The 27,672-nt window shown below is 47.7% G+C and overlaps 1 protein-coding gene across 3 annotated transcripts in view; it reads right to left on the reverse strand.

Annotated features, from left to right (window-relative positions):
- clybl (citrate lyase beta like) overlaps positions 1-21,088 on the reverse strand; it is a 56,872-nt gene extending 35,784 nt beyond the window's left edge. For all 3 annotated transcript variants that reach the window (XM_084689291.1, XM_084689290.1, XM_084689289.1), the window contains exon 1: positions 21,033-21,088. In XM_084689291.1, the coding sequence (XP_084545417.1) occupies positions 21,033-21,076 (44 nt within the window). In that variant the 5' untranslated portion in view covers positions 21,077-21,088. The remainder of the gene's footprint in view (positions 1-21,032) is intronic.
- Positions 21,089-27,672: the final 6,584 nt, after the last annotated feature.

The raw sequence follows: 27,672 nt of genomic DNA on the forward strand, positions 1-27,672 counted from the left end.
GATAAGCACACAGGTCAAACGTCAATAACGCCCCTGTGACAAAAGGTGACAGACATAAAATGTAGCAGTGGATAGCCCCAAGCCACAGATCTCACCATCAAAGACTGCCCGAGCCTGACACAGAGGCTGGGAGCTCTCCCAAGACCCTCCCCCCCCCCCCCCCTTCCCCCCCGGCCCCCCCTCCCTCTGCAAGTATCCTTTTCTCGTGGTAATGCCTTCAGTTAAAGTGACAGGAAGCGTGATGGTACCTACCGGTGGGCTCGCCCCCATAAAAGGAGCCGTAAAGCAGAGCCCCATAACAGGCTCGTCCAGAGCTTCATTACCCTTCCCACGTAGCCCCACGGCCCAAGGGGGGGGGGGGGGGGGGTGGGGGGTAGCAGGTTATTAGGTGGGGGGTTGGGGTGGCTGTGATGGTGATAGTAAGGAGGGAATTGGTCAGTTTTGGGGGGGGGGGGGGGGGGTGGATGCTCCTCCATGAGGCATTTTTGCGGTCTTTGCAATGACCCCTTTATCCTCTCTCTAACCTCACCGGGACCTCACCATGTGACCACAGGTCTCTTACCTGGCTCTGTGGGCCAGTCCCCAGCTAACCTGGCTAGCCCCTGACATAGGGGCTGGGTGAGGGGGTAGGATGAGGAGGCACTACGAGGAGGTTAGATCAAGGAGGTGGGATGGTCAATTCGGATTAGGAGGCAGGAAGAGGTAGGATGAAGAAGGTAGGATGAAGGAGGTAGGATGAAGGAGGTAGGATGAAGGAGGTAGGATGAAGGAGGTAGGATGAGGACACAGGAAGAGGAGATTAGATGAAGGGGTGAGGTCATGAGGAGGGGTGTAGGGGTGAGGGTGTAGGGGTGAGGGGGTGAGGGTATGGGGAGGGTGTAGGGGTGAGGGGGTTAGGGGTGAGGGGGTTAGGGGTGAGGGTATGGGTTTAGGGGTGAGGGTGTAGGGTATGGGGAGGGTGTAGGGGTGAGGGGGTTAGGGGTGAGGGTATGGGTTTAGGGGTGAGGGTGTAGGGTATGGGGAGGGTGTAGGGGTGAGGGGGTGAGGGGTGAAGGGGTGAGGGTATGGGTTTAGAGGTGAGGGTGTAGGGGTGAGGGTGTAGGGTATGGGGAGGGGTGTAGGGGTGAGGGGGTGAGGGGTGAAGGGGTGAGGGTATGGGGAGGACACATCAGGTAAGTTGACGCCTAGCAGACAAAACACAAGTGCATATTTTAGTCTTAGACTTACTAGTGAGAGAGAGAAACAGTGAGAGGAGGGAGCGTGAGGGAAAGAAAAAGACAGAAAAGAACAGAGAGAGAGAGAGAAACAGAGGGAGGGAACAAAGACTGATTAGTGTTTGTTTTCAAGCAGCTCCTTGACCAATAAGAGCGCAGAGGCCCCAGCATGCACTGGGACATGCGTCCCAAACATCCCAAAACACTCTCAGCCAGTCAAGTCTAGTCCTACACCCCCACCCCATCTCCGCCAAAACCACTTCTCCCCCTCTCCACTACACACACACACACACACACTCCTCCAGCGCAGTCAAAGCCCAGCAACATCGCTTGGCTCAAGGCCAGAAAAGGCTCAAATGTGTCCCCACTAAACCATATGGACACATCCAAGCCTAATCTAACGGACACTGCTACACACACACACACACACACACACACACGCTAACAAAACAGCCTGAATCCCAGAACAGCTAGATAGTGTGCCTGTGTAAGGGCCAGCAGAGCAGTGACCATCTGACACAGTGTAACCTGAATCCATTAAGACTGTGTGTGTGTGTGTGTGTGTGTGTGTGTGTGTGTGTGTGTGTGTGTGTGTGTGTGTGTGTGTGTGTCGGCCAAGGTGGGATCTACGCCCTCAGGAGTTCAACCGGCGTCCAGTTACATAAGCAGCAGGGCTGGGCAGCAATCAGAGATGTTCAGAGATGTTCAGAGAGGTTCAGTGATGTTCAGAGAGGTTCAGTGATGTTCAGAGATGTTCAGGTGATGTTCAGAGATGTTCAGGTGATGTTCAGAGATGTTCAGGTGATGTTCAGAGATGTTCAGAGATGTTCAGAGATGTTCAGGTGATGTTCAGAGATGTTCAGGTGATGTTCAGAGATGTTCAGAGATGTTCAGGTGATGTTCAGAGATGTTCAGGTGATGTTCAGGTAATGTTCAGAGATGTTCAGAGATGTTCAGGTGATGTTCAGAGATGTTCAGAGAGGTTCAGAGATGTTCAGAGATGTTCAGGTGATGTTCAGAGAGGTTCAGAGAGGTTCAGAGATGTTCAGAGATGTTCAGGTGATGTTCAGGTGATGTTCAGGTGATGTTCAGAGATGATCAGAGATGTTCAGAGATGTTCAGGTGATGTTCAGAGATGTTCAGGTGATGTTCAGGTGATGTTCAGGTGATGTTCAGAGATGTTCAGAGATGTTCAGGTGATGTTCAGAGATGTTCAGGTGAGGATCCCCCCCCCCCCCCTCCCAGTCACTCTGAAGAAGGAGCAGTCATTAGGGTTAGCAGCTCATTAGCCATCCGTCCGCTTCCCCCCCGACCCAGAGCACGCAGGGCGTCGGAGAGTTCCCACGGCAACGCAGGTGCACGCTGACACAGCTATGACACGGCTCTCTCCCTCGATCTTCTCTTCTCTCTCTCTCTCTCTCTCTCTCTCTCTCTCTCTCTCTCTCGCTCTCGCTCTTGCGTTTACCTCTCTCTCTGTCTCTCTGGTGGTTCAGTCTCTTCCCGCTAGTGTAGAAACAAAGATGGACAGCACAGGTGTGTGGGGAAGGTACGTGGGGAGTTGGGGCCGGGGGGGTGAATCCTTCTCTGTCGTAGCCCCATACCCCTCTCTCACAACGGCTTCGAGGGGCTGAAAGGTGTGCCCGGGAGACCAGTGACAGAGACTCTGGAGAGACCAGTGACAGAGACTCGGATGATACAAGTAACAGAGACTCTGGAGAGACCAGTGACAGAGACTCTGATGATACAAGTAACAGAGACTCTGGAGAGACCAGTGACAAAGACTCTGGTGAAACCAATGACAGAAACTCTGGAGAGACCAGTGACAGAGACTCTGGAGAGACAAGTAACAGAAACTCTGGTGATTCAAGTAACAGAGACTCTGGAGAGACCAGTGACAGAGACTCTGGAAAGATCAGTGACAGAGACTCTGGTGAGACCAGTGACAGAGACTCTGGAGAGACCAGTGACAGAGACTCTGGAGAGACCAGTGACAGAGACTCTGGAGAGACCAGTGACAGAGACTCTGGAAAGACCAGTGACAGAGACTCTGGAAATACCAGTGACAGAGACTTTGGAGAGACCAGTGACAGAGACTCTGGAAAGATCAGTGACAGAGACTCTGGAGAGACCAGCACACAACAGGATAGACATCAGGACAGATCACATGCACATGTCCACTTCATTCAGCAGATGACGAAAATAGGTGGCCCATTCTGAATCAAATCCTTTCAAATTAAAGTTACTTTTTTTTTTTTCTCTCTCCTTTCCAGTGCACATCTCTCCTCCCGGTAAGTTGCCTGTGCCCCCCAGTGGCCAATCACAGCAAATGCAGCAGTTTGACCAACTTGACAGCTTCCGGATGAAATAACCTTTCGTGTGAAAATGATGTTTGAAAATGATTGATTTAAGACAGATGCATTTGCAAAGCATGCTAGGACTGGACCTGTCACGAGGCTTTCGGCCTCTGGTCCACCCTTTCACTCACTAGGCCACATGTCTGTAGGCTACACACACACATCCACACACACACATACACACACACACACACACACATCCACACACACTGGCAAAGAGAGAGATTCTCCAGAATGATTTCATCTTATCAGTGACTCGAATAGCTTTGCTTCAGTCTGACACACTTGGATAGGCACTGAGTGTTCAGCCGCCTCTCTCTTTTACCAGGGATGGAGGGATCACCTCTATCCTCTCTCTCTCTATATCTCTCTATCTCTCTATCCTCTCTCTCTCTGTCCTCTCTATCACTCTATCACTCTCTATCTCTCTATCCTCTCTATCCTCTATATCTCTCTATCACTCTCTCTCTATCTCTATCCTCTATATCTCTCTATCACTCTCTATCTCTCCATCCTCTCTCTCTCTATATCCCCTCTATCACTCTATCCTCTCTATTACTATCACTCTATCACTCAACCCTCTCTATCCTCTATACCACTCTATATCCCTCTATATCACTCTATGACTATCACTCTATCACTGTCACTCTATCCCTCTATCCCTTCATCCCCCTGAAACACTGGCTTAGCTTGCTGGGAGAGGACCAGTCATGCCACTCCAATGTTTCTGGTGATTCTGGTCAAATGAGCTCACAGTTTACCCAAATCCACACCCAAATCACGCTCATTACCAAGTCTGGTGCCAGTGTTCCTGTCTTGTTGGTGCATTTTTTAAGGATGGCATGCCAAATGTTAATATCGAAGGATTTTGGAGGTATTTCAGAACAAAGAGCACACCTCCTGTTGCTCCAATGATAGACAGCTCATTCATACAAGCATGGCTTCTGCCCTCCAGTCCAGCCCCGGCCCCAAGCCTTTAATTAAGACTGGCTTAGGCCCGATTGCTCCTGACACACCAGGGAGTTTCCTGAGAGCCAGCCCATCTAACCCCCCCACAACACTGGGATGAAATCCACCGACAGGCCTCCCTCCCTCCCCCACTCACTCCCCCTCGCTCTCTCCCTCCTCCCAGTCATACCCCTCCACGCCATTCTCCTTCTTACCCTTCCCTCCGTCCTCATCCGTCAAACTCGAACACGAGCACACACACACACGCACGCATGCACACACACACACACACACGACCTCCACCTCCGTACCAAAACAAGATTGCGTGGGGACTGTAATTAAAAGCCAGTCTTCGCAGGGGTTAAGGAATCACCTGTATAATAGGCTTTGGCTGCTTCTGTGAAAGTAGTCTTTAACTCCTTCAGTCAACACCGGCTCTGTTTGTAAAGCCCCTCACCACAGGGTGACAGGCAGGGCAGTACCTGACAGGACCTTCATGAGCCAGACGGCTGAACCGTAGCCACCGGCTCCCGGTCTCACGTTCCGGTCTTTTCCGGAGGATCCTAGGACAGGCCACCACCATCCTCCACTCAAACAACCAACACATCGAGAGCATGCCAACGTCAAGCAGAACATACAGTCCCATGGGCAAGGGACCCCGTTGACATGGGACAAAATAGGAGACTCCAGTACGCAGAGAAAACGTGATAGTCGTGGACAGCCTGAAGGGGAGTGAAACCCTGCATCCACATTGCATCACGGTCAGTTTCTGGGACAGCGCGTCCAGACGTGGAGGGTGGAGTCGGTGGGACACACAAACACAAAGGCCGCACGTGCATACGGAGGGTGGGAGAGCTGGCTGGAGGAAATGTGGAAAAAGTCCAAACCGAAAAAGAGAAAGGGTAGATGGGTGGAAAGAGAGAGGTGTGTGTGTGTGTGTGTTCCAGGGTGTGTGTGTGTGTGGTCCAGGGTGTGTGTCAGGTGTAGGGTGTGTGCGTGTGCTGCAGGGTTAGATGAGAGGTGACATCAGTGCCCCTTCCTTCCCCTAAAGGGAGGAACATGGAAACTCCGCCATGTGGCACAGAATATCTTTACTGATGAAAATAAACCCTTCATGCCATTATCAAAAGGTTATGCAGACGGCCAGTTACATGTTAGTGTAAACAGGAGAAACTGGACTGATTGACAGACAGACCGACAAACAGACAGTCGGGGGGGGGGGGGGGGGGGCGACCAGCACAGAAGGTTTGCTGTCGAGGGCCAGTGGTGTACAGCAGAACAGGTGAGTGGGCCCCCACCAGGGACAGCCAGGGGCCACGGGCTCCGGTGAGGAGGGTGGCAGATTGAATCGTGCAGTGAACATTCCACGGGGGTCAAAGGTCAGAGGTCAGGAATACAGTAGAACTGGGGCACGGCTGGCGCCCAGACAGGAAGTCATTAGGCAGATTCCATTTCTACTTCCTGTGGTGTTTCCTGAGGAGAGCGTGGACTGGGCGTAGCGTGGCAGCACTGGAAATATCTGCTGACTGACATGGGGTCAAGCGGGTTGAGACGACACCAGCTCTATTTGGACTGGCTGGGAATACGGTCCAGAAATGTGCTAACTCTTTCCATATTTGACATTGAAGCAATTTAAAGTGAGAAGTTCCATAGCCTATTGGTCTCCACAGCAACAGTCAATTGCAATAAATTGACTTAGTTAAAGTGGGTGTGACCAGTTCAGTTAAATATAATAACATATTAAATATGTAGCTTTAGATACATATGAAAAAAATAAAAGGTATGGTATCACTTTCCCTACATGACTGAACATGTGTATTAGATTTAGCCTTGAGTTGTGCTGATCCACTAAATAACACATTCCTCGACTTTTCTATCTCCTTAAGTCCAGTGCAGAGATATAGTAGTACAAAGTAGCTGAATGAAGGTCCTGACCAGTGTACAACTCTCCCACAAACTTTCTCCCAACTTAGCTAGCAAGTGACCAACAGACTGCATGTTGGGCTCAACAGTGCCCCCTCAAGGTGGTGGTAAATATCAATAAAGCAAATCCTCTTGTGTTACAGCATACCTAGCCTAGTATGACTTAGTCTGTCTTACAGTAACTGAGCCCCTCTAATCGAGCCAGACTGACTGTCTGTAGTGTAAAGCGCAAACCTGTGTGAGATCATTTAACCCATTGCACCGACTACAAAACCATTGAGCGAAGCTAGGAATGAGGTCAGTGGAGCATTTTGAAACGTTTTATGATCGAGCATTCCTCCCATGGAGGAGCAAATAAAAACAAAACATGAATCCGGCCAAATGTCTACTCCTCCCTGTCATGCCCATCTCACCCCCATCCCCTCCTCCATCTCTTTGTCTTTCTTTCTGTGTGTCTCTCTCTCTCTCTCTCTCTGTTTCTCTCTCCCTCTCTCATCCCTCCATCCATGCAATGGCTAACTCAGTGGAACGCGAGGTCTCCGGCTGCATCCTGTATTTTCCAATTATCACCTTTTAAAGGCCAGCTGGGCGCATTCCAAACCGTCGGGGGGGTGGTGGGGGGGGGGGGGGCAGTTCCATTTGCATTGCCCTGAGACAAAGTCACGGCCAAGTACTTTCATGCTAAAGTTCATCGCGACTCGAGTCGCCGCGGCGAGCGGGACGTCGCCGTCGCTAGCCGGCCGCGTCGAGCCAGACAGCCTTTCGTGACAACACTTGAGGTGAGGGTTAGGACCTCTCTGGTGGCACATTCAGGTCACTGATCATCTTGTACCACACACACACACACACACACACACACGTCTCTCTCGCTCTCAAACGGGCTAGGAAAAGGGAGTCGTCTCACATTTTGTTTAACGGTCTGTTCCTCGACATGTCTACCACTGCTCCAGTCCTATAATGACGAGACAGTGAGAGGCAGGATAGAGTTGGAAAAGCATTCGGACACATGGCCAGCACTGTACACGGTACGCAAGCTCCCGTTCCTGAAAGGTGTTCTGTTCCGGCCGTCTCTGGGACTGGCGTGGCTGTAACGCACCAGGACAAACTTTCTACTCCTGGTCAGATCAATGTTGGACCCCAGGGAGAGCACAGCATTGCTTAGAATTTCACCTCATTAAGTGGAATTTATTCGTTGGCTTCATTAACTTGATTTTTAATCAGTTGCAGGGAATATTTTACATCTATTTTATTTGGGTCAATTTCTTATGCCCATTGAAATGCTGTGCTATCAAAGAGCTGTTCCCTCTATTGATAGCACTGGTGAGTTTTTACTATTCCATTTGCTTTGCACATTAATGAACATAGCTCTGGGTGCCTTCAGGCTCTTCCCTCTCTCCGCCCCCCTTTCTTTCCCTCTCTCCATCCCTCTCTTTCTCGCGCTCTCCCCCCCTCTCTTTCACTGCCCCTCTCCCTGTCCCCCCCTCTCTCTCTCTCTCTCTCTCTCTCTCTCTCTCTCTCTCTCTCTCTCTCTCTCTCTCTCTCTCTCTCTCTCTCTCTCTCTCTCTCTCTCTCTCTCTCTCTCTCCCCTCCACCTCTCTCTCTCCCCCTCTCTACCTCTCGGACTGCATATAGCAGCATTTAGCTGTGAATTAATTTGCGTGTTTGGTTATACCCTGCTGGGGTGCGATGCTGCCGGTGCATAATCAAAATCTGCAACACTACATATGGGCAGAAAGCAAGGCCTTGTGGGTATTTTCACAGCGCTGTTCGGTAGCTGGGCAGAGAGAACCAAAGGTGTGGGGGGGGGGGGGGGGGACGACAGAAAGGACATGACAACTCCAGAACAGGGTAATGACACATCAAACCTGCCTGTGTGTGTGTGTGTGTGTGTGTGCGTACATTTCTGAGGCATGTGGCTGTCCGTGTGTGTGTGTGAATGTCCCGGGCATCTGTACGTGCGTGTGTGTGTGTGGGTGCGTATGTCCATGTCCAAGACGTGCGTGTCCGACCAAGGGGACAGGAGGACACGCACCCCCAGTCCCAGACCTGACACCAGCAGCCGCTAACACGGTGTGTCTAATGCTCCTATTTAGTGTTTGGGGAGCATTAGCGCGTGGCGGCAGGTTTTGGGGAGGGGAGCGCGGGCAGCACCTAGCCCCCACAGCTGTGGCCCTGGAGGACGGACAAAAGATCGGGGGGGAAGTAGCGCATCACTGACGACGGCACTAACAGGCATGGCACTTGGCCCGGGCCCCGGTCGACTCCTGTCCTTTGATTGGCTGCGGAGCCCTTCTTCATGGTTCATCTGGGCAGGGAGGACACGGAAGGGTTAGGGACTGAGACACACCTACTACGGCTGGGGAGACAGCTGAACTTCACTGCCAGTGCCTCGAGTCCCTAAACGTTCTACTCGTGAACATGATCACGGCAACCCTGTTGTCCCTTTTTAAGCGTATACAAGTTCATGGATAGCCATTATATGTATTAAGCCGTTTGCTAAACATTGTGTGGACACGCGTTGGTACGGTACTCCTCCGTACTATGACAGGCAAAGTGCACACAAGCTTGAGTCCTACGGAATCACAACACAATTCTGTTGTACTTGGATTTTAGATTTGACTACATTTTTGTTGTTGGTACACACCAAACTCTAACCCCAACTAAACTATTGTACCAATGTTACATTATTTCCTGGCCAGTTATAACTTGTTTGGTTACAGTTAACGTTTTGCTTTGGTGCAGGGATCCATTTTTTGATTCCAGAAATCCTGCTGTTTTGGCATACAGAAAAGGAACAACACTGAGTCAACTAAAAACACAATAACACAGTTACAAAATACCCAAATACGCTCCAATTGAACGTAAAACGGAGGCAGAGAGAAACAAGACTTCTTCTGTGCTTGTTCTCTTTCCCCTGGTCTTTATTTGTAGCCTAATCCTTTGATAGGAGGGGAGTCCCTTTGTCATCCTGGATACATCAAAGACAGGCTACGCTGCTTTCTGTGTGTTTGTGTCCGCACAACATTCAAATGAGCCGACTTGTCAAGCATAATGATTGCAAAGTTTACAGAGGCACAGTCTGCCTGGGTGAAACTGTTGTGTACACCTCCACCAACGTCTGGGCTGGCGTTGGACTGGGAGTGATGTCGGATTTAGAATAAGCTTTAACCTTTTAGCAGACCTTTTGAGTCCAGCAAATCCCATTCACTCACCCTTTCAAACGTTTTTTTTTTAAATTTATTATATATTTTTAATAAGAATGGCTTAGGGGCCAATTCATAACCCAGCTTCAAAACGTTGCACCGTAAGCTGTGATGGAAAGCTGGCATAATGGCCTACACTTCCATCTGAAACACACACAAACCAACCACACAAAAAAACTATACAGACACGTCTTCAAGAAACGTCTGATAAGTAGCCTACATTAATCTATGAGAGCATTTAGCAGCTGTGGCTTATTTAGGAAAATACAACTCCATTAGTGTTTGCAGAGGTGCTAACAGCGTTCCCTTTGAATACTGCTCACGGAAGCCAAGACAGGCAGTAATTAGTTGTTTGCTGGCTGATCATCAGCCAGTAGGTGATAATTAGATGAGCATTTTAAGTCTTCAAAAAATAAAGGTTTGTTTGATCCAAACACGGTTCCCCCCTAGATGGACAGAGAATTTTCAATGGATTCATTACAGCATATTCTCATCACAATCGACGGTATCGGCTGAACAGCGGACGAAAACAGCGTTCCTGAACACAGTACGCTGCGGTAATCACGTAACATCGCAACAACACTTCGCGACGGCAGAGCTAACAACGATGACGACCTGATAAAAGGTTCCCCGAACAGCATCTGGGTTCTTCATTAAACACAACTCACATCTTTCTATTATCTTTGTAATGGGGGATAACAGAGAGTTTCGCAACTACCCCTTTCATGTTTTAAAGGGAATATGAAGCATGTATTACAGCTGTTTGGAGTAGCGTAAGCTGTGCTTTGCTAGGGAGCCCAGAGAGCCTTGTGAAACAGCAGCGATGCTGGGGCCCAGAGTCAGACGAGCTCAGAGATGGAGGGGGCGGCCTGTCCCGGCGTCCGTATCAATGACGGGGCCTGTTATGAAATGGAAAGCAAAATATTTGGAGTTTCAACTTCACAGCAAAATAGGAAAACGAGCCAGAGTATCCATCCATTGCACACAAAGAGGAACTTCCCTTGTTCCACCCAGTGTCCGCACCTACGCGTGCACACACATACACACACACACACACACACAACCTACGTCAGGGGAGATGAATCCAAAATATCCACTGGTTTTAATTAGACCATCAAACGCTTCACTGCTGACCCGTTTCCTGACGGTGGGTGTGGGTGTGTGTGCGCGCGTGTGCGGGCGTGAAGGTCCAGAGTTCTCAAGTCGCTACAATAACACCAACCAGGCCAGGGAGATATTCACCATTTCGAGTCAGTCATCCCACGACCACCAGTTCTCAATAGCTTGGAACCACTCCACGCTCACATCGATCACTCACAGGCAAAAAGCTGGATGTGAAACCTACTTGTCCCTTAGACCTGAGAGAAAATTCAGAGACCCGGGCTGTGAGTCTTTCATGGTGAAAACAGGCAAACATTGCCCTGTGAAGTCCAACACTGCACAGCCAAACCATGATGCTTCTGTCAAGCGACTCTAGAAACCCCATTCACAGGAGTGACTGGGACACAGCCAAACGCGTTTCCATGGTCTTGATAAAAAAAAAAAAGATAGCTAGGCTAATACCCGTCATTTACACACATTTTGAATCCCTAATCACTCATTTCCCCTCCCCCAAAAGATCAGAGGGCCCCAATAGTGGATAGAACAGGAAATACTTAATCAGAAAGATATGTCCTCTAGACCGTCTACGTCCTATTTGTTTGTCTGTTTGTTCGGTGTAAGCAGCCTACAGTTTAAGTCAGCTTAAAACTAAAGAGAACAAGGGATTCCCTGCCATTCAAAGAGAACATCTCATGAGTTTCCCAGGAGGTCAAAGAGTGTTGTCACAGTCCACAAGCTTCCATAAACAAGTTACATGATACACTCTACAAGCTACGGTCCGAACCTTTGTACACAGTTTAAAAGATGCAGTACAGTCTACAGTGCAGAAGCTACAGTCTACAAGCTACACAATGCACTCTACAAGCCAAGGTGTACAAGCTATGTAATACACTCTACAAGCGACAACGTCAAAGCTACAGTGCACAATTTCCAAAATACAAGCTCGGATCCACAAATTAGACTAGGCCGGGGTTGCACGACTGGACTGGATGCTACACAACCACAGTACAGTAGACGCCCCATGGGCTAATTGAGGAGGTAGCTTTGCTGGAATAAGATAGATTTGCACCATATATCGTAAGCGTTTCATACAAGAGCCATCACAGGAAGCCCCGTTCCCACGTCAAACAGTACAGTGACAAAAGCCCTGAACGCATCCTTCCAACGTGATCATCCAGATAGACAGTTCCGCTCAGGTCTTTTCTCCCACAGGGTCACCTGCAGGTCAGCAGGACAAAGTACACCCCCCCCCGTCCCCCCCCACACACACACACACACACACACACACACTACCCCAACCCCCCAGCAGTGATAAACCTCTACTCCCTCTATCCTTACACCTTCCAGTGTAATACTCCCTCCTACCCTTCCACCCTGCCCGGCAGCTTTCCCTGCATCCCTAAACCCCACCTCCGACCCTCTCATCTCTTTAACACACGACTAATCAGCCTGCGATTACAGCTGACGTCAGACCAGAGCCCCCCTCCCCCTTCTACGCGCACCAAGAGAAACCGCCGTTGACAAGTCCACCCAGCACTCTGGCTAACTCCAAGGCAAAAGCGGTTGTCTGTGTGTGTGTGTGTGTGTGCGCGCGCGTGTTTGCGCGTTAGGAACCAAGCTACCCTGTACGTTGTGTGTTGTGGAGCCCGTCGACTTCGCCCCTCCTCCGTCGTCCAGCGAGTGGTTTGACGGGGTAAGCCAAGAGAGGGGGTGTCTTGGTCACCGTTTCCCCGGGTTAAATCGCTGCTAGGAATGGGATTAGCGGGACTGGAATGCCAGGGTAATCACTCATTCAATGACGGCCTGGAGAAAAGGCCTGCTTAAGGGGCAGGCCGGGCCTTTTATACAGCCGGCCGCTTTGATTAGCGCTGTTTTCAAAACCACATCCGATGCGTCAAGACGTCCTCCCCCACGTTTACTGGGGTGGCACCCCCACTGCACCCCCTCCTGAGTTCCTGTAAATAAATGATGTGGGTCTGACTTAATGATGCCCAGACAGGACCAAGGTAGTCTAAACTAGGGTAGGCTAGGCCTGGCCAGACCGGACCAGGGTAGTATAAACTAGGCTAGGACTGGTCAGTACAACCTGAGCAACAAGGCAAGGCTAGGCAAGGCAAGGCTACGATTAGGACGAGATCGGTAACCCCAGACCAGGCCATATTATCCCAGACTGGGCTAGGACAGCAATATTAGGCCACACTAGACCTAGTCAGGCTGGACCAGAATGTAACCATTTGGCCAGATCAAACCATTTGAGACCCAGGCATAGTAGGTCTGACCACACCAGTGTGGACGAGGCAAAGACAGGCCAGTTTGCCTATGAAGACCAGCAGACGCCGTCAGTCATTCCAGTCTGAAATGCACAGGCCGTCACAGAACGCCTACAAAAGGCAAGAAAACGTTTCGTCATAGACCATGTTTGAACCAATCTCTATTGAAGGTTAAGAACAAGAAAGTAGCCTCAAGTGTTTAGGAATGCAAGGGCATGCTTCGTTTCTCACACAGTCTGAGTGGGTGACCACCGCTGTGTGATGGATGCTCATCGTCTTCCTCTGTGAAAACAATCTTCTTTGGTTTGTTAGAGTTACTATTAAAATGGTCTTTGCTGTGGGTGTAATGTCCTCTTACTCAATTCTGCACTCATACTTCCAGCGCACAAACGTTTCATCCCAAAAGTTTTGTTTACTGCGAAGTGTTGGTGTCGTGGGAAGACCTGTGGGGTTATAGTTTTATATATCTGTTTGTGTACTGTGTGTCAGGTTGTTTATGTTATCACACGAACAACATGAGAATCTACACCCCAAAGGTTCTTCTGACGACAACGACGAAAATCGGTCTCAATCTCACAGACTTTCCTGACATGGAACATCTTGAGGAGACGGGTCCCCTCGACAAGAGAGAGCCAAAGAGAGAGACCCCGAGAGCGACCGAGACTTTGACTTCCTCGACAACCCGACTGCTTGTGACAGTCGTTTCCAGTTGCTAGGTATAAGGGCCCATCATAAAGCCAGGCCAGAGGAAACAGGATAAGCGCTTGAGCCAAGGCAGTAAAAAGCTCTCTGGGAAACTTGAAAGCCACACAAATGAAGTCTGCGTCTGCCATCTGGAAACAATAAACAAACAAACTCTGCCAGCCAAACAAACACGACGCGGTGAGAAAGAGAGAGAGAGAGAGAGAGAGAGAGAGACTGAACCAAGGACGGAGGGGGGAGAGAGAGGGAGAGATGAAAACACACGTAGGCCATGTGCATGGACCATTAGGGGCGAGGGATGAAGAGAGGGGCACAGAGGGCCCAGTCTGCTGAATAAGGACTGCTTTGACCACGGGGTGAAAGCCGGGCTCTGACCATGGATCCTGTGTGTGGCATGTGGGGAAACCTGCTTCGAATGAACTGGGATGCCCGATGGATGGATGCGGTGTGTGTGCAAGTGTGTGTGTGTGTGTGTGCGTGCGTGTGGCCGGTGATAAGCTCACATAAAGGGATCGACCGAACACAAGTAGCCCAGAGGACAACGGCAAAGCAGATTTAAGACTCAAAATATCCCCCGTCACCTATCCACTTTCTCTTTACCTCTCGCTAGGGCATCTCCACACACACACACACACACACACACACACATTGCCACACCCTTTTCTCTCCCCAGTCCTCAGGGTTCCATTTCGCCATTTACATGAGCTTCTCCATGGGAAACCAGGTCCATTATTAGCTCTCGTCTTATTGCTTATGTTCTTTTAATATTGCATTTGCATGGCCATTAAAGTCGGGGACACAGCTCCGAACCACGAGGACTATCATTTTAATATTCCCATCCTGTGAGTAGCCGAGTATTTTATTATACATAGCCTTAGCACACAGCATTGGTAATTCATAAGATTAAACAGTGAAGGGTGGGGGAGGGCATTTAAAATCCCCTAAAATGGACTCCCTAATTCCCTCTTCGTAGTAGACTAGGAGGATTTATTTTTCACAAAATCATGTTGGAAAAATGTACAAATTCAATCACCACCTTTTGCAAAAGGTATAAAATAAAGATTTTCTTCAGTGGAGTTAAAAGTGCTGCAGCGAGTAAACAGCTGGGTTGAGCAGCATAGTTTTACCTGCTGAAGCTGTTGACAGTTGGGCAAAAAAGGAAGACACCTCAGAAAGCCAATCAATGAACTGCTCAGTCGGGCTCTCATTAACAAACGTCAGACATGAGCTGGAAGGTTCCCCTAGAACATTCTAGTACCAAAGGAGACATCTCTGACACAGATACACGTATAACACACACACACACACACCAATACAAACACACACACACACACACAGTTAAAGCACAACACTAACCCCTCACGACGCACTCCTCTCCACACATCGCTGTCAACACTGACACCAAGGGGTCAGGCAAGGTACTGCATCAATTTGCAACCGCTAACATTTTCTGACGACAGGACGAAACCTACAGAGAGGAGCACACAAACATGTGCACGCACACGCACACACACACAGGTATAGCAGTTTAAGCACCACACCAAGCCTAGTCAACAAACTCAGTGTGCGGTAAACTCAGTTCCCCAACTCATTAAGTGTGTGTGGGTGTGTGTGTGTGTGTGTTTTACGTGTACTTCAGACAGGAAATGCTGGGTGAATTAGCCCTCATGGCCCTGGCACAGGCCTAGCCTACCAACCCTGGCAGGAAGCCAGCCCAGGTGGCGTGGGAGGACGGGCAGGAGAAGGAGAAAAGCACAGCCCCGACAGTGGGGAGAGGAACAGAAGGAGGAAGTAGGGGAACAGAGGACGAGATATATATATATATAGATATATAGATATATACATAGAGAGAGAGAGAGAGAGAGAGAGTGTGACAGAGAGAGAGAGAGAGAGAGAGAGAGAGAGAGAGAGAGAGAGAAAGAAAGAAAGAAAGAAAGAAAGAAAGAAAGAAAGAAAGAAAGAAAGAAAGAAAGAAAGAAAGAAAGAAAGAAAGAAAGAAAGAAAGAAAGAGAGCAGACTGAGAGATAAGTTGAGGTGGCGTTTTTCTCACAGTCCCTGACCCCATGACAGCTTGGGAGGGCGTCGGACATTTTCCACGGAGCGGGAACTGGCTCTGCTGTCGTCCTCCCCGCCCCGACACTTCCCTCCCCCTTCCCCCCTCACCCACAGACTGAGGAGGGCAGACAGGCAGGCAGACAGAAAGACAGACAGACAGACAGACAGACAGACAGACAGACAGACAGGCAGGCAGACAGACTCACCGGAGAACCTGGAAGTAATCAACAGGCCCACACACGCTCCTCCGACTGCTAGCCTGTTAACAGTAAGTGGGCTGTACAGTACCAGGCCAGCGCTCGTCTTTCAGGGGGCCATTAGCGGATGCTAATCATGCCTACAGAGCATGTTCCAATACAGTGGGACTAAATAGGCCTTTATCCCCAGCTACCGAGGCTTGGGTGGGCTTTACACGAGAGGTCAATGTCCCAGCATTCAACCTAAATGGGTGGCCATAAACAGGGCATTACTGATGCTCACAGGGAATTAGCTTTTGTAAATCCAAATTGAGGTGGAACATGCCAATAAGGACGCCTGCTGTAGGAGAGAGAGACAGGCCTGGGCGTTCGGTATACATTTGGTTAGGTGTGTATCCCACAGTGAACACACTCAGACTGATGGGCCAACCTATGGCTGCTGGTGTCCCAGACACAGCCATTACTAGGGACGCCCACCCCAAGAAATAATAGTTTATATATATTTACATTTAAATGTAGTCATTTAGCAGACGCTCTTATCCAGAGCGACTTACAGTAAGTACAGGGACATTCCCCCCGAGGGTGAAGTGCCTTGCCCAAGGACACAACGTCATTTGACACGGCTGGGAATCGAACCAACAACCTTCTGATTAATAGTCCGACTCCCTCACCGCTCAGCCATCCGATCCCACGTCTGATCCCTCCCATATATAACCTTCTGTAAAGGTAAGAAATATTGGCATCGTCAAACACATTCCCTTTGTCAGAACGCGGCCTCACTGGCAGCCATTGTTCAGTGTGACCCAGGAAGGGTCAGGTCTATTTTCCTCCGGACTATTCCATCCCAGGCTCTTCTGTTGTCATGAAAAACACGGCGTATTTCCCCGACTTGGCGCTCCGTCCCTCCACCACGCTCAATCTCTTAACCACATAAACCAGCCGTCAACCCCCCCCCCCACCCCCCACCCCCCCACCCCCCCCACACACACACACACACTTCTCCCGGCCCCACCACAGCCTCCAGAACAAGATTCTTTTGTTGCATTGTTCACACATTCCTCCTGCGTGGCCGTGTTTGTACAGATGCGCTCCCATGTGCTCGGCGGAGGCTGGAGGAAGGCCTGCTCCTGGCCCCCAGAGATGAGCCCTGTGATCAAAGGCACCGGGGCCAGAGGAGAGGCACTTGTTTTGGCCCGGCGTTTTTTTGGACTAGGGGAGGGTGGGGATGGGTGGGTGGGTAGGGCAAGGGGGGGGGGGGGTAACAGGTCCATCTGTTGGCCGTGTGGATTTGCTTCGGCCGGCTCTGGGACAAGTGCGGAGCTGTCGCTGCGTCCCTTTCCTTCCAAGTCTCTCTCTTGCTCCCTCTCTCCCTCTCTCCCTCTCTCTCTCTCTCTCTCTCTCTCTCTCTCTCTCTCTCTCTGTCTCTCTCTCTCTCCCTCTCTCTCTCTCTCTCTGTCTCTCTCTCTCTCCCTCTCTCTCTCTCTCTCTCTCTCTCTCTCTCTCTCTCTCTCTCTGCGCTGAACCCCCACCCCCCACCCCCCACCCCCCCCCATCTCCCCCCCCCCATCTCCCCCCCCATCCCCCCCCCCCCCGTTTACTCAGCTGGCTCCCCAGCCCCTGGCCCAGGCTTTGTTTTCACACAGCAACATGTGTTAACTTAATGCTCTGTAACACATTTCAAAGGCAAGCTTAGCAGGGTCAACAACAGGTAATAGAGCGATTTATTGATGTACTGACTTGAAAAAAAGGAAAGAGAGGAGAAAATGTGTTCACGCACACACACACACAGACACACACACACAGACACACTACTGCTGATGTTCACTCCATCATGTGTCTGAGGTAGTTCTATTAAAGCTAAGCAGACAAAAGAATTAATCATCCTCTTTTGGGCCTGACGGTCCTATCTTTTTTTAACTGAAAAAAGAGCAATGTCAGCTTAGATACTGGTTTTGTTATTTGTCTCCTGCAAGATAACAATAATAGTAAAATAATGTGCTCATTTAGCAGCCGCTTCCATCTAAACCGTCACACAGGAGATTCTAAGCTGCAACTTCTTGATCTACAGTCAAATGCCCTTCCACAGGGTTACTTCCATCCCTGCATCTAGGAGCATCACCAGCCATCTTTGGTTTATTGTCTTTGTGTATTTGTTTGGATCTCCGGCAACTGCCACTAAGGTAGCAGGCAGCTATACTCTTCCTCATCAGAACTCAGAAGTCCAATCAGAGGTTAGGACAGGAAAGGGATGAAATGAAGATAATTAGATGGGCAGAACTAAAGACCAGCATACTGTGAGCTGTGACTTGACTCTACACAACCTGCCTAGCTGCCTGACTGTCTGCTTATATCAGGCTGGCTCATGCCTGCCTACCTGGCTGTTACACATAGCTACATCCAATTCACTTCAACGCGAAAACAAAATGATGTCTAAACTGAAATTTTCTGTAGTATTTTCTTAAACTTGAATATAATTAAGGTTTTATAGCCTGCAGTGTAACATGACTAGTTTGTGAAGGAATTGTGCAGAAAGTATCTATTACATGATATTGGCAACATCTTTTAATGTTAATCTGAATATGATCAAGGCTTTCAAACTGATGCTCACAGTCAAATACTTTTGCGTAGGCCAAGTCAATGGGGGACCTAGATTGTTTTCCTGCCTGACAGGATTAAGGCCGCCAACCAATGAGGAAATGAGGTGTCAACACATTGCTGTTTATTCAGCCCTCATTTATTTGTCTACGGGAAGCCCAAAAGCCCAAAACCAGCTTTACTCCGACACAGACCAGATGAGTGGAGGGACAGACTTGGAACATTTTAAATAATCTTACTCTATGTGTAGCAACAGTAAGGGGATACGCTGGGCAAAATGTAATCAAAACCAATTGTCTTGGACATTAATTAAATGGAGTTTCTCACTCTGCAACTGAAATTCCATAAAATGTAATGATTTCTTTTCTTTTTCACAGACACAAATCAAACAACAAATGCTTTGTAAATTGTACATACCCATTTACAGTAGTCTGTAGTTGTAAGAAAAATCCCTCTCAAAATGTGCAAGGTGGACGTTAGCGTGACTCCTGTTTTACTGTTTTATGTCTTTGGTTCCAGTTTCCACTTTCTAAGGTACTTTTTATCTGACTAAACTACAAGTCCCAGTAACAGGCAGACACCAGGACGCCTTTACTGTTAAGAAGTCAGTGTGAAGTGCCATCACAATAACAACCAGCACAATGGTAGCAGGCACATTATAGCATCTGGGGGCCAACGAAAAAACACCTTCCATTTATGTAAAAGGCCACTTCAAACCCCAGTGTATCGAGTGAAATGCCATGTCTCTGCACTGCTTTATGCCATTTCTCTTAATTGAAAACGTTATAGGGGTGCATTATACGCGGGCGTTTTTTGTTGTTGCTTTTTTGAAAGCGGGTAAGATTCTTGGACTGGAAGGGACTGGGAAACTGCCCATTAACTTATCAGGCTCAGGCCTTGGCTTCCTAATTGACAACCTCCAGGCCACTTTCATCACTTGTTGACTTAATAGCAGCAGCGGCGGTGCGTGTTTCCTCCGGGATGCAGTTGCATCTTTGACACAAGGGTGTTTCTGACACTGAGCAGTCAGCCGCCAAGACCGGAGCTGCAGCTCCAGGCTGTCCATAAAACAGGCAGTACACATTCCTCTCCCTCCGACTCCTACTCGACTGGCTATTAGGCCTTGTTAACCATGTAAACACCACTGCTCAAATACAGCAAGGAAACCATCGTGCCCTCTTTCAATGTGGAAACAGGCGTCTAATAAATTGTGGCCTTCTATTTCCAGTTCCTTTACTTTTCGATTCTAGTGGGATTAATGCATGACAAAATATTACAAAATGTGTGATAATAAAAAAGACAAAATCCCAAGCCTATAAATGCTCCATAGAATATGAATTAGCCAAAGTAAACAATAAGACCTCTATGATCAGAAGTGTTGCTGATCACAGATACGAAGCAAACCTCATTTAACCTTTAGGCAATACAACCGTGTGTGCTGCAGTCATATACACGTACACAATCACGAACACACACACACACACACACACACTGGCGTGACAGTCACTTCACACCGAAGATTCGCAGGGTCGTCAGAGCCTCTGGAAATTCATCTGCCTTGAATTAGAGCCACCTGGCTCTCCTCCCCTGATGACCAATAGGAGAAGATTACTAGAGCCTTAAAGCCACGGCCTTCTTTGTAATTCACATTGAAACGTTTTGAAGTCCCTCATTAAGATAGTCCAAAGAAATGAAGCACAGATGTACAAAACCAACAGTACAGTACAAGGAACCATAATATCCATGAGTGGAAGACACAATAGTTCTTCTGTCTAGCTCAATTATATTAGAAATGATGTATATATATGATACCTTTCTTCCCTGTAGGCCTACAGAGAATGAATATAATGTATTCCCTACAGTATAATTTTTTAATACAGTAGGACTACAGCATTATTTCGGAATGTTATGCTTTCATATGATTTACGTTGCAGTAGCACTTGCCTACGCTGTGGCACAGCCTTCAAGAGGACCTTGATCAAGGGCTCAAACAGCTCACATAATGGACAGGTTTGTACCCCACTTACATACTGCAAGCTCGAGCAATACGTTGCCGCTGCATCGTTAACTACAAGATTATACGAATGGGAAACTGAATAATCAAATAATTAAATAGGCTAGTGTTTAAACATTTAAAGTCAGAAATGTGTAGGACTTTCGAGCCTGTTTTGGGTGACACGGGCTTTCAGACCTTTAAAAAGAATTATCACGCCATAATTGGTAAAAGCTTTTACAGCCATACAGGCTATTACAGCAGGCTAACGTAATATTATATCATCATTTACCAATACAATGTCAGATTGTTGCCGACCGACAGCACAACGATCAGTCCTCGTTGTAAGCTTATGATGCCAGCATGTATGAGACATTCTATACTAAATTGCATTTCTGCTTCAACACTGTTTAACAGTCACTTGTGATAAGTACACTATAGTCAGCATTATATAAGTGGGTAGAAATCAGGACTTACTGAGAAGCAGTTCGTCTGACAGCTCGACTCATGTACAGCGCCATGTTTTTTCTGCCTACGTTATGGAAGGTCTCAAAACGATTGGTTACAAGTAAGCAATCGGAGCCCTCTGGTTGGCTTTAAAACGAAGAGGGCGTGCATGAGTAAGGTGGCACATGGCTCAATGTAAACAGTCTACTGAAATGTACTTTCCCTACGTTTTATTAATTAGATACCATGTAGTTGTTGTTTTTTTCATACACACGCTAAAAAAATTATGGATAAATGTTATAGAGGGCATGCCGCTATGTAGTTGGGGAGGTGGTGCTGGCGGCGGAGGTGGTGAACTCATTTCCACCGTAAATTGACGTTTATAGAGTGAAAAAATGCTAAACATATTCATGATTTGAAGAGACTTATTTTATATCTAATATTTGCAAATGAACCATGTAGACGTGGAAACTACATAAAAAAGATTAGACTTCGTTCTGATGACTGATTATTACATTTAATAGATACTATATTATCCAATGAGTCCATTCATTAGCTGTGAGCCATGCAAATTCCTCTTCAGTGAGTTGATTACTTCACAGATGGTCCTTCTCCACAGTCACTCGATGGCCTTCTGCTCACCAGAGAGAAATAAGGACTGAGAGAGGGAGCTTAAAGCAGAGAGAGATAGGAAGAGATGGAATGGGCATGGTAAAGAGAGAGAGAGAGAGAGAGAGAGAGAGAGAGAGAGCTTACAGCACCAGCACGGCACTTCACCCCAGGTGTCCTCTCTCTCAGCAGAGGTGAATTACGACCACTACCGTCAGCCAGGTCCGAGTGTGGCGCACAAATGACACGCAATATTTGCCATGATTAAGTCAGCAGGGGATTCGCTCCAAATGTCAGTGTTCAGAAAACAGCTATTCCACCGTGTGTGCGCAGCTTGCTGAGACTTACTGTACCTCTAAAAGAGGTGGAAGTAAGACACAAACAGACATACAAACACAGCCTTGAGCTGAAAAGGTCAAAAATAATGTTATTATGTACAATCAATTGCTTTTATAAGTAATAAAGTGTGCTATGGCATATATTACTTAGTGGCATATGGCACATAAATATACTATACCAAGAAACAATTTGTTGCGTTTTATCAATTGAAAACACGTTTGAATAGCATTAGTGTAGCTTTGTATACATGCATAGGCAAAACTGTTTTGGAAGGGCACCCCACATAAAGATATATCTTCAGTGACTTTACACTAACTGAACACCACCCTCCACAGCAGCCCACAAATGGTCATAACAGCAATGGAGTAATATTATACTCCAGAGGCTTATTCTGAATTCAATCAATACAGTCACTTTGCAAGGCAACATAGGTGTTGTTGTGATGATGTTCCTAACCAACAGCTGTGTATTGATATTATCCACAGTGACTTCCAATGGCCTTTAATGACTGATCATCTCTCTCCCTGCATCTTTCTGCACAGGACTGAAACACATTCATCACTAACATCGACTTTGGGATTTCACAATTCTTTACCCCAATGGAGGATAGACCACAGATGGAATGATAAGCAATGGATTCTCTTTACACATAACTGAAACATGAGAGATTTTCTCATGACCTTAGATCAAAATGAAGGTCATTTTCAGAATACAGACATTTTTTGTCGACTTTATCCGAGAAATTATTTAAACACCGAATGTTTTTCAGTTTTGTGAATTGACGCAGAGGGATTTTTTGGGCACCCTGCCATGGATATAGCAGAGACAGAAAATGCAATGTTTTTAGAAAATTCCACTCATGGTTTACTTGGAAACTCCCTCCCCCCCTCGTTCATCGAACACAATTGTAGTCTACTAATCCAGTTTTGATAGCATTTGGCACACTTTCTTTGGATCACAGCAAGATGCTCAACTTCCATTCTGGTCTCCCCTAGGAACCTCTGAGCCCAAGAAAGCAGCCGACTGCAGGTCGAGCCAGAGCAGAGGGGGGCTTGGGGGTGCTTCTCTGTGCCCTCATGAGCACGGAAAATTATTTTTCGATTCAATTCGTCCATCTCCACAGACACACACATGTGAGGTTTGCACGCACACACACGCATACATAAACACACACACACACAGACACAGGATGAAGCGTAAGCAGTTAGTTACATTGGGTCGTTTGAAAATCCAACAAGATGTTTCAGATGTGTTTTTTCCCGTCAATCTCATATGTCACCATCATCTAATGACCTCTGTGTAAGGCGAAGGAACATCAAATTTGATATGAAAATACATCTTCTCATCCAGATCCCCTCTGCTCCCTGTCTGTAGTCCCTGATCCAAATGGACAATGCATCACCAGGACTTGAAGCCTCAGATGTCTGGGTTCATTAAAAATCTTGAACTAGTGCCAGGACTGGAGCCAGAGATAAAAGAAAAATGAAAGGATGACAAAATTTATGGGTGGCAAGTCACCACCTCTCCCTGGCATTTATAATAAACAAATGGTTTCTGTTTCCAATTTAAATTTCTCATTATACTGTGACTTTTGGAAAATGTGTTTTGATTTACCAATATTTTATCTGCACAACTGTATAATTGATTAGATTTACATGGCTCTGATTTTAATACCGATCGCCTCCCCAAAAATAAAATGATAACAACTCCCGAGGCGCATTTACATGATACAAAACAAACGCACATATCAAACAGGACTGCCTGAGACATTAATTGGCTATAACCACCATAGAATCCAATTCATCTCTCCCAGAGACAGTTCTGTGAGGGGGCCCCCCAAAACATGGTGAGACTGACTTCACAGGCTTGGTGAGATGGACATCAATGCAATGTGTTGGTGCTGGCCACATTAACCCATGGCTAAATCCCATCACACAAATGTCAGTGGATCTGTTATGAAACCCTGACATTTAGATCCAAGGTCTCCATTGTGGTTTTAGAGGATGGCACACGTTTGTCCATTCTTAGCACCCATCCTACCTATGCACGCACGCACGCACGCACGCACACCAACCACCCTCACTATACATACACATTGGAGCCCTAAATGTTTCAGGGCTACTTTCACGTGTCAAGATTTTTGTGCCATAATTCATCCTTTTGTTGTTGTCAAGTTAATTATTTTGCTACATGCTTGGTCCAAGATCTCTTGCAACTCTGTTTGCCATAGATATGTCACCCGTTTAGGGCCATAAAATAATATTTCATACTGTATTGTTTTTGGTCAAATATTAATCTTAACCCTAATTAGACATAGAATTAAGAAGATTATAAGATTATAATAAGATTCATATTCTGTAAGTGAAATATAAACCACAATTGAAACAGAAATATACTTATGTCACACAAATAAATAAGTAAAATAAAACAAATAATTTCAGTTTGATTTTTATACTGTAATAAACACATATTTTTACACATATTGTCAAAATAAGTATGCAATGTGATGACAATAATAATCCTATCAGACAGTACTATCTAACCAATGTGAAAAAATCCTCTTCTTTACAGTGGCTTATAGTTGTAGTGCAGGGGTGTCAAACTCCGGTCCTCGAGGGCCGCTGTCCTGTATGTTTTAGATGTTTCCCTTATCCAGCTCACCTGATTCTTATGAATGGTTGTTATAACAACCCATTTAATTGAATCAGGTGTGTTTGAGCAGGGAAACATCTAAAACATGCAGGACAGCGGCCCTCGAGGACCGGAGTTTGACACATGTGTTGTAGTGTATTGGTGCAGTTGGGCCTATCACATCTGAGGCCTAGTTAGAGATGCAGACAACAGGCCCAGACCAGCCCAACATCAGACATCTCCCAGACAGCCCCCAACTCACCGCACCTCTTTTGCCCAATCTCACCAAAGCACGCCAGGACAGGCCACATCTGAGAGCTCGGCATTGCTCAGGAGTCGGTAGAAATGAGGACCAGGGGTTCAACAACAGGAGGACCGAAGTGTCATCAGGGCCTCATGTCATGACCACAACACCTATAACCCATGCGACCTGACACATGGGAGTTGCTGCATCATTGCCTGTTCGCATTAGCCATCAGGATAGAGAGACAGAGACAGAGACAGAGAGAGAGAGAGAGAGAGAGAGAGAGAGAGAGAGAGAGAGAGAGAGAGAGAGAGAGAGAGAGAGAGCGAGCAGAGAAAGAGAGAAGCAATGTCTGTCTCAGGCAATGAAGGATTGCCTTTCCTTCATGTCTCTCTCTGACCTACAGTCCTCCCTCCCCTCCCTTCCCCCCTCCCCCCTCCCCTACCCCTTTATCTCACGCTTGCCACCACCGGCAGTCCAGATCAGGAATTACAAATGATATCATGACAAAAATGTTCACGCTTTTCAAACCAGTGATGTTTTACCGTCTCATTTACGATGATACCTTGTTACGGTTCCAGCTGTGAATCAGGGATGCGTCGTGGAGCTGGGGGCCCGCCACCCACTGGGCTTGGCCAATGACCCGGAAGGCAATAGGGGATGCCAGAGCCTGCAGCATGTGCTGCTCTGACAGAGCAGCAGGGCACTGTCAAAAACCCTCCCATAACAAACTTTCCAGATCACTCCGTTTTTAACAGATGAGTAAGCACTGGCGCTGGCTTTTCTCTCTCTCTCTCTCTCTCTCTCTCTCTCTCTCTCTCTCTCTCTCTCTCTCTCTCTCTCTCTCTCTCTCTCTCTCTCTCTCTCTCTCTCTCTCTCTCTCTCTCTCCCTCCCTCCCTCCCATTCTCTCTGCCCCTTCCCCTCCCGATCTCTAAATCTGTCTGTCTCTCTCTTTAGCTTCAACGAGGAGTTGGTGGATTTTCCCTTCTGCTTTGACACACATCGAGATCCATGCCTCGGGGGTGGGGGGATTGGGGTGGGCCATGTAGGGGTGCAGGATTGTATCTAGGGAGTGGGAAGGAGATAGTGTGTGGCAGGGTCAGTGCATGGGTTAAGCAACAATTCGGATGGGTGCTCGTAACACAGGAGGGGCAGGGGGCAGAGAGGGGCACTAGTACACCAGCTCGAGAGGGCAAGGGGGTCAACGTGGAGTTACACAAGGCCATGCTGTCCTATTAGGATCCATTAGAGCAGTGGTCTTCAACCGCGGTCCTCAAGGCCCGCTGTCCTGTATGTTTCAGATGTTTCCCTGCCTCAACACACCTGATACAAATGATTGGGTTGTTATCGAGCTCTGCAGAAGCCTGACAATGACTATTGATTTGAGTCAGGTGTGTTGGAGCAGGGAAACATCTAGAACATACAGGACATGGGCCCCGAGGACCCGGGTTGAAGACCACTGCATTAGAGCAGCAGTGAATACTACCATTTGCTTTACAGTTCTTCACCTCATCGGTGCATTCTGTACATCTGCTTTGATTACCACACAACACTGTTTAACACCTGGACAATGGATTTCAAACAACGGCCGTACTTTTGGTAACGATAGAGCAATACGTAGATGAATACACCAAACAAGGCACACAAGGTTGGCTGCATCCTCTCAGTGTACCAGCAAAAGGATTAGAAAAAAAACGTCAATTGTGAACCGCAAGAAGAACCAACAGCTCATCAAGCACCTAAATCTAATCATCTTTACTGTCTAACAGAACATTGGGCTTGTTTGGGTTTTCCAGACTAATTCCCTCACGCGATCTCAGACCCTGCGCTTGCACTGCATTACTGGGATGATGTGACGCAGCCTGATGGAGCTCCAGGTGTCAGGAGGCATTAGGGCCCCGGACCCAACCCACAGACTCGCTGACCCAGACAGAGAGCCATAGAGAGAGAGAGAGAGAGAGAGAGAGAGAGAGAGAGAGAGAGAGAGAGAGAGAGAGAGAGAGAGAGAGAGAGAGAGAGAGAGAGAGAGAAAAAAGAGAAAGAGAGATAGATGGGTGTGAAAAAAGAAGACAGTGACAGATGGTGTTAAAAGAACCGAAGTGTGAGAAGTAAAATTAAGAAAAATAAATTGCGAGAGAGAACAGAGAGAAAAATTGAGAGCGTGAGAGTGAGAGAGGGAGAAAGAGGGAGAGAGAGGGAGAGAGAGGGAGTGAGACAGAGAGACAGAAGGGGGGGGGGGGGGGGGTTGGAGATGTGAGCTGGTCCGCACATTACCCAAATCACAGGAAATGGTTTTAAGGGCTTTTTTCCTGTTCGGTTCACTCTGATTCCCACTTTCTCACTTCATTGAACTGATTTAATGAGCAGGTCTCGCCTCAGACCTCAGACTACCACCATCTTGGGCACCAGTCACTCAGCTGAGGGGTGTGTTTGTGTTGCATGAGAGGTTATGAGAACAACACAGGGATGAAGACACACTCACACTATGCCGAATGAATGGGTCCACTGGAGTGTTGGCCACAGATGTGAGATGTGTCTGACCCACGAGCGTTTGAAAGTTCAGCTGGGGGTGAACCGACAAACAGACAAACGGTTGTGTCGCGACAAAGACAGCGTTTCTCCTTCTCTCCCTGGCCCTGTATTCAACACCACGTGTTAGAATGTCCGCCTATGTGTGTGACCCTTCACATTGTATGTGTCTGTACACGTGTCGGCGTGTACAGTAAGCGTGTGTGTTTGTGTGTGTGTGTGTGTTTGTTCATGAATGAGTGTCCTCAGTAGTAGTAACCTCTCCCGTGGGCCTGTAGTACTCTACTCACTGCACTGATGTGGAACAAGCCCAGCTG

The sequence above is a fragment of the Hypomesus nipponensis genome, chromosome 23 (genome assembly GCF_054491055.1).
Source record: "Hypomesus nipponensis isolate SF chromosome 23, ASM5449105v1, whole genome shotgun sequence".
NCBI lineage: Eukaryota > Metazoa > Chordata > Actinopteri > Osmeriformes > Osmeridae > Hypomesus > Hypomesus nipponensis.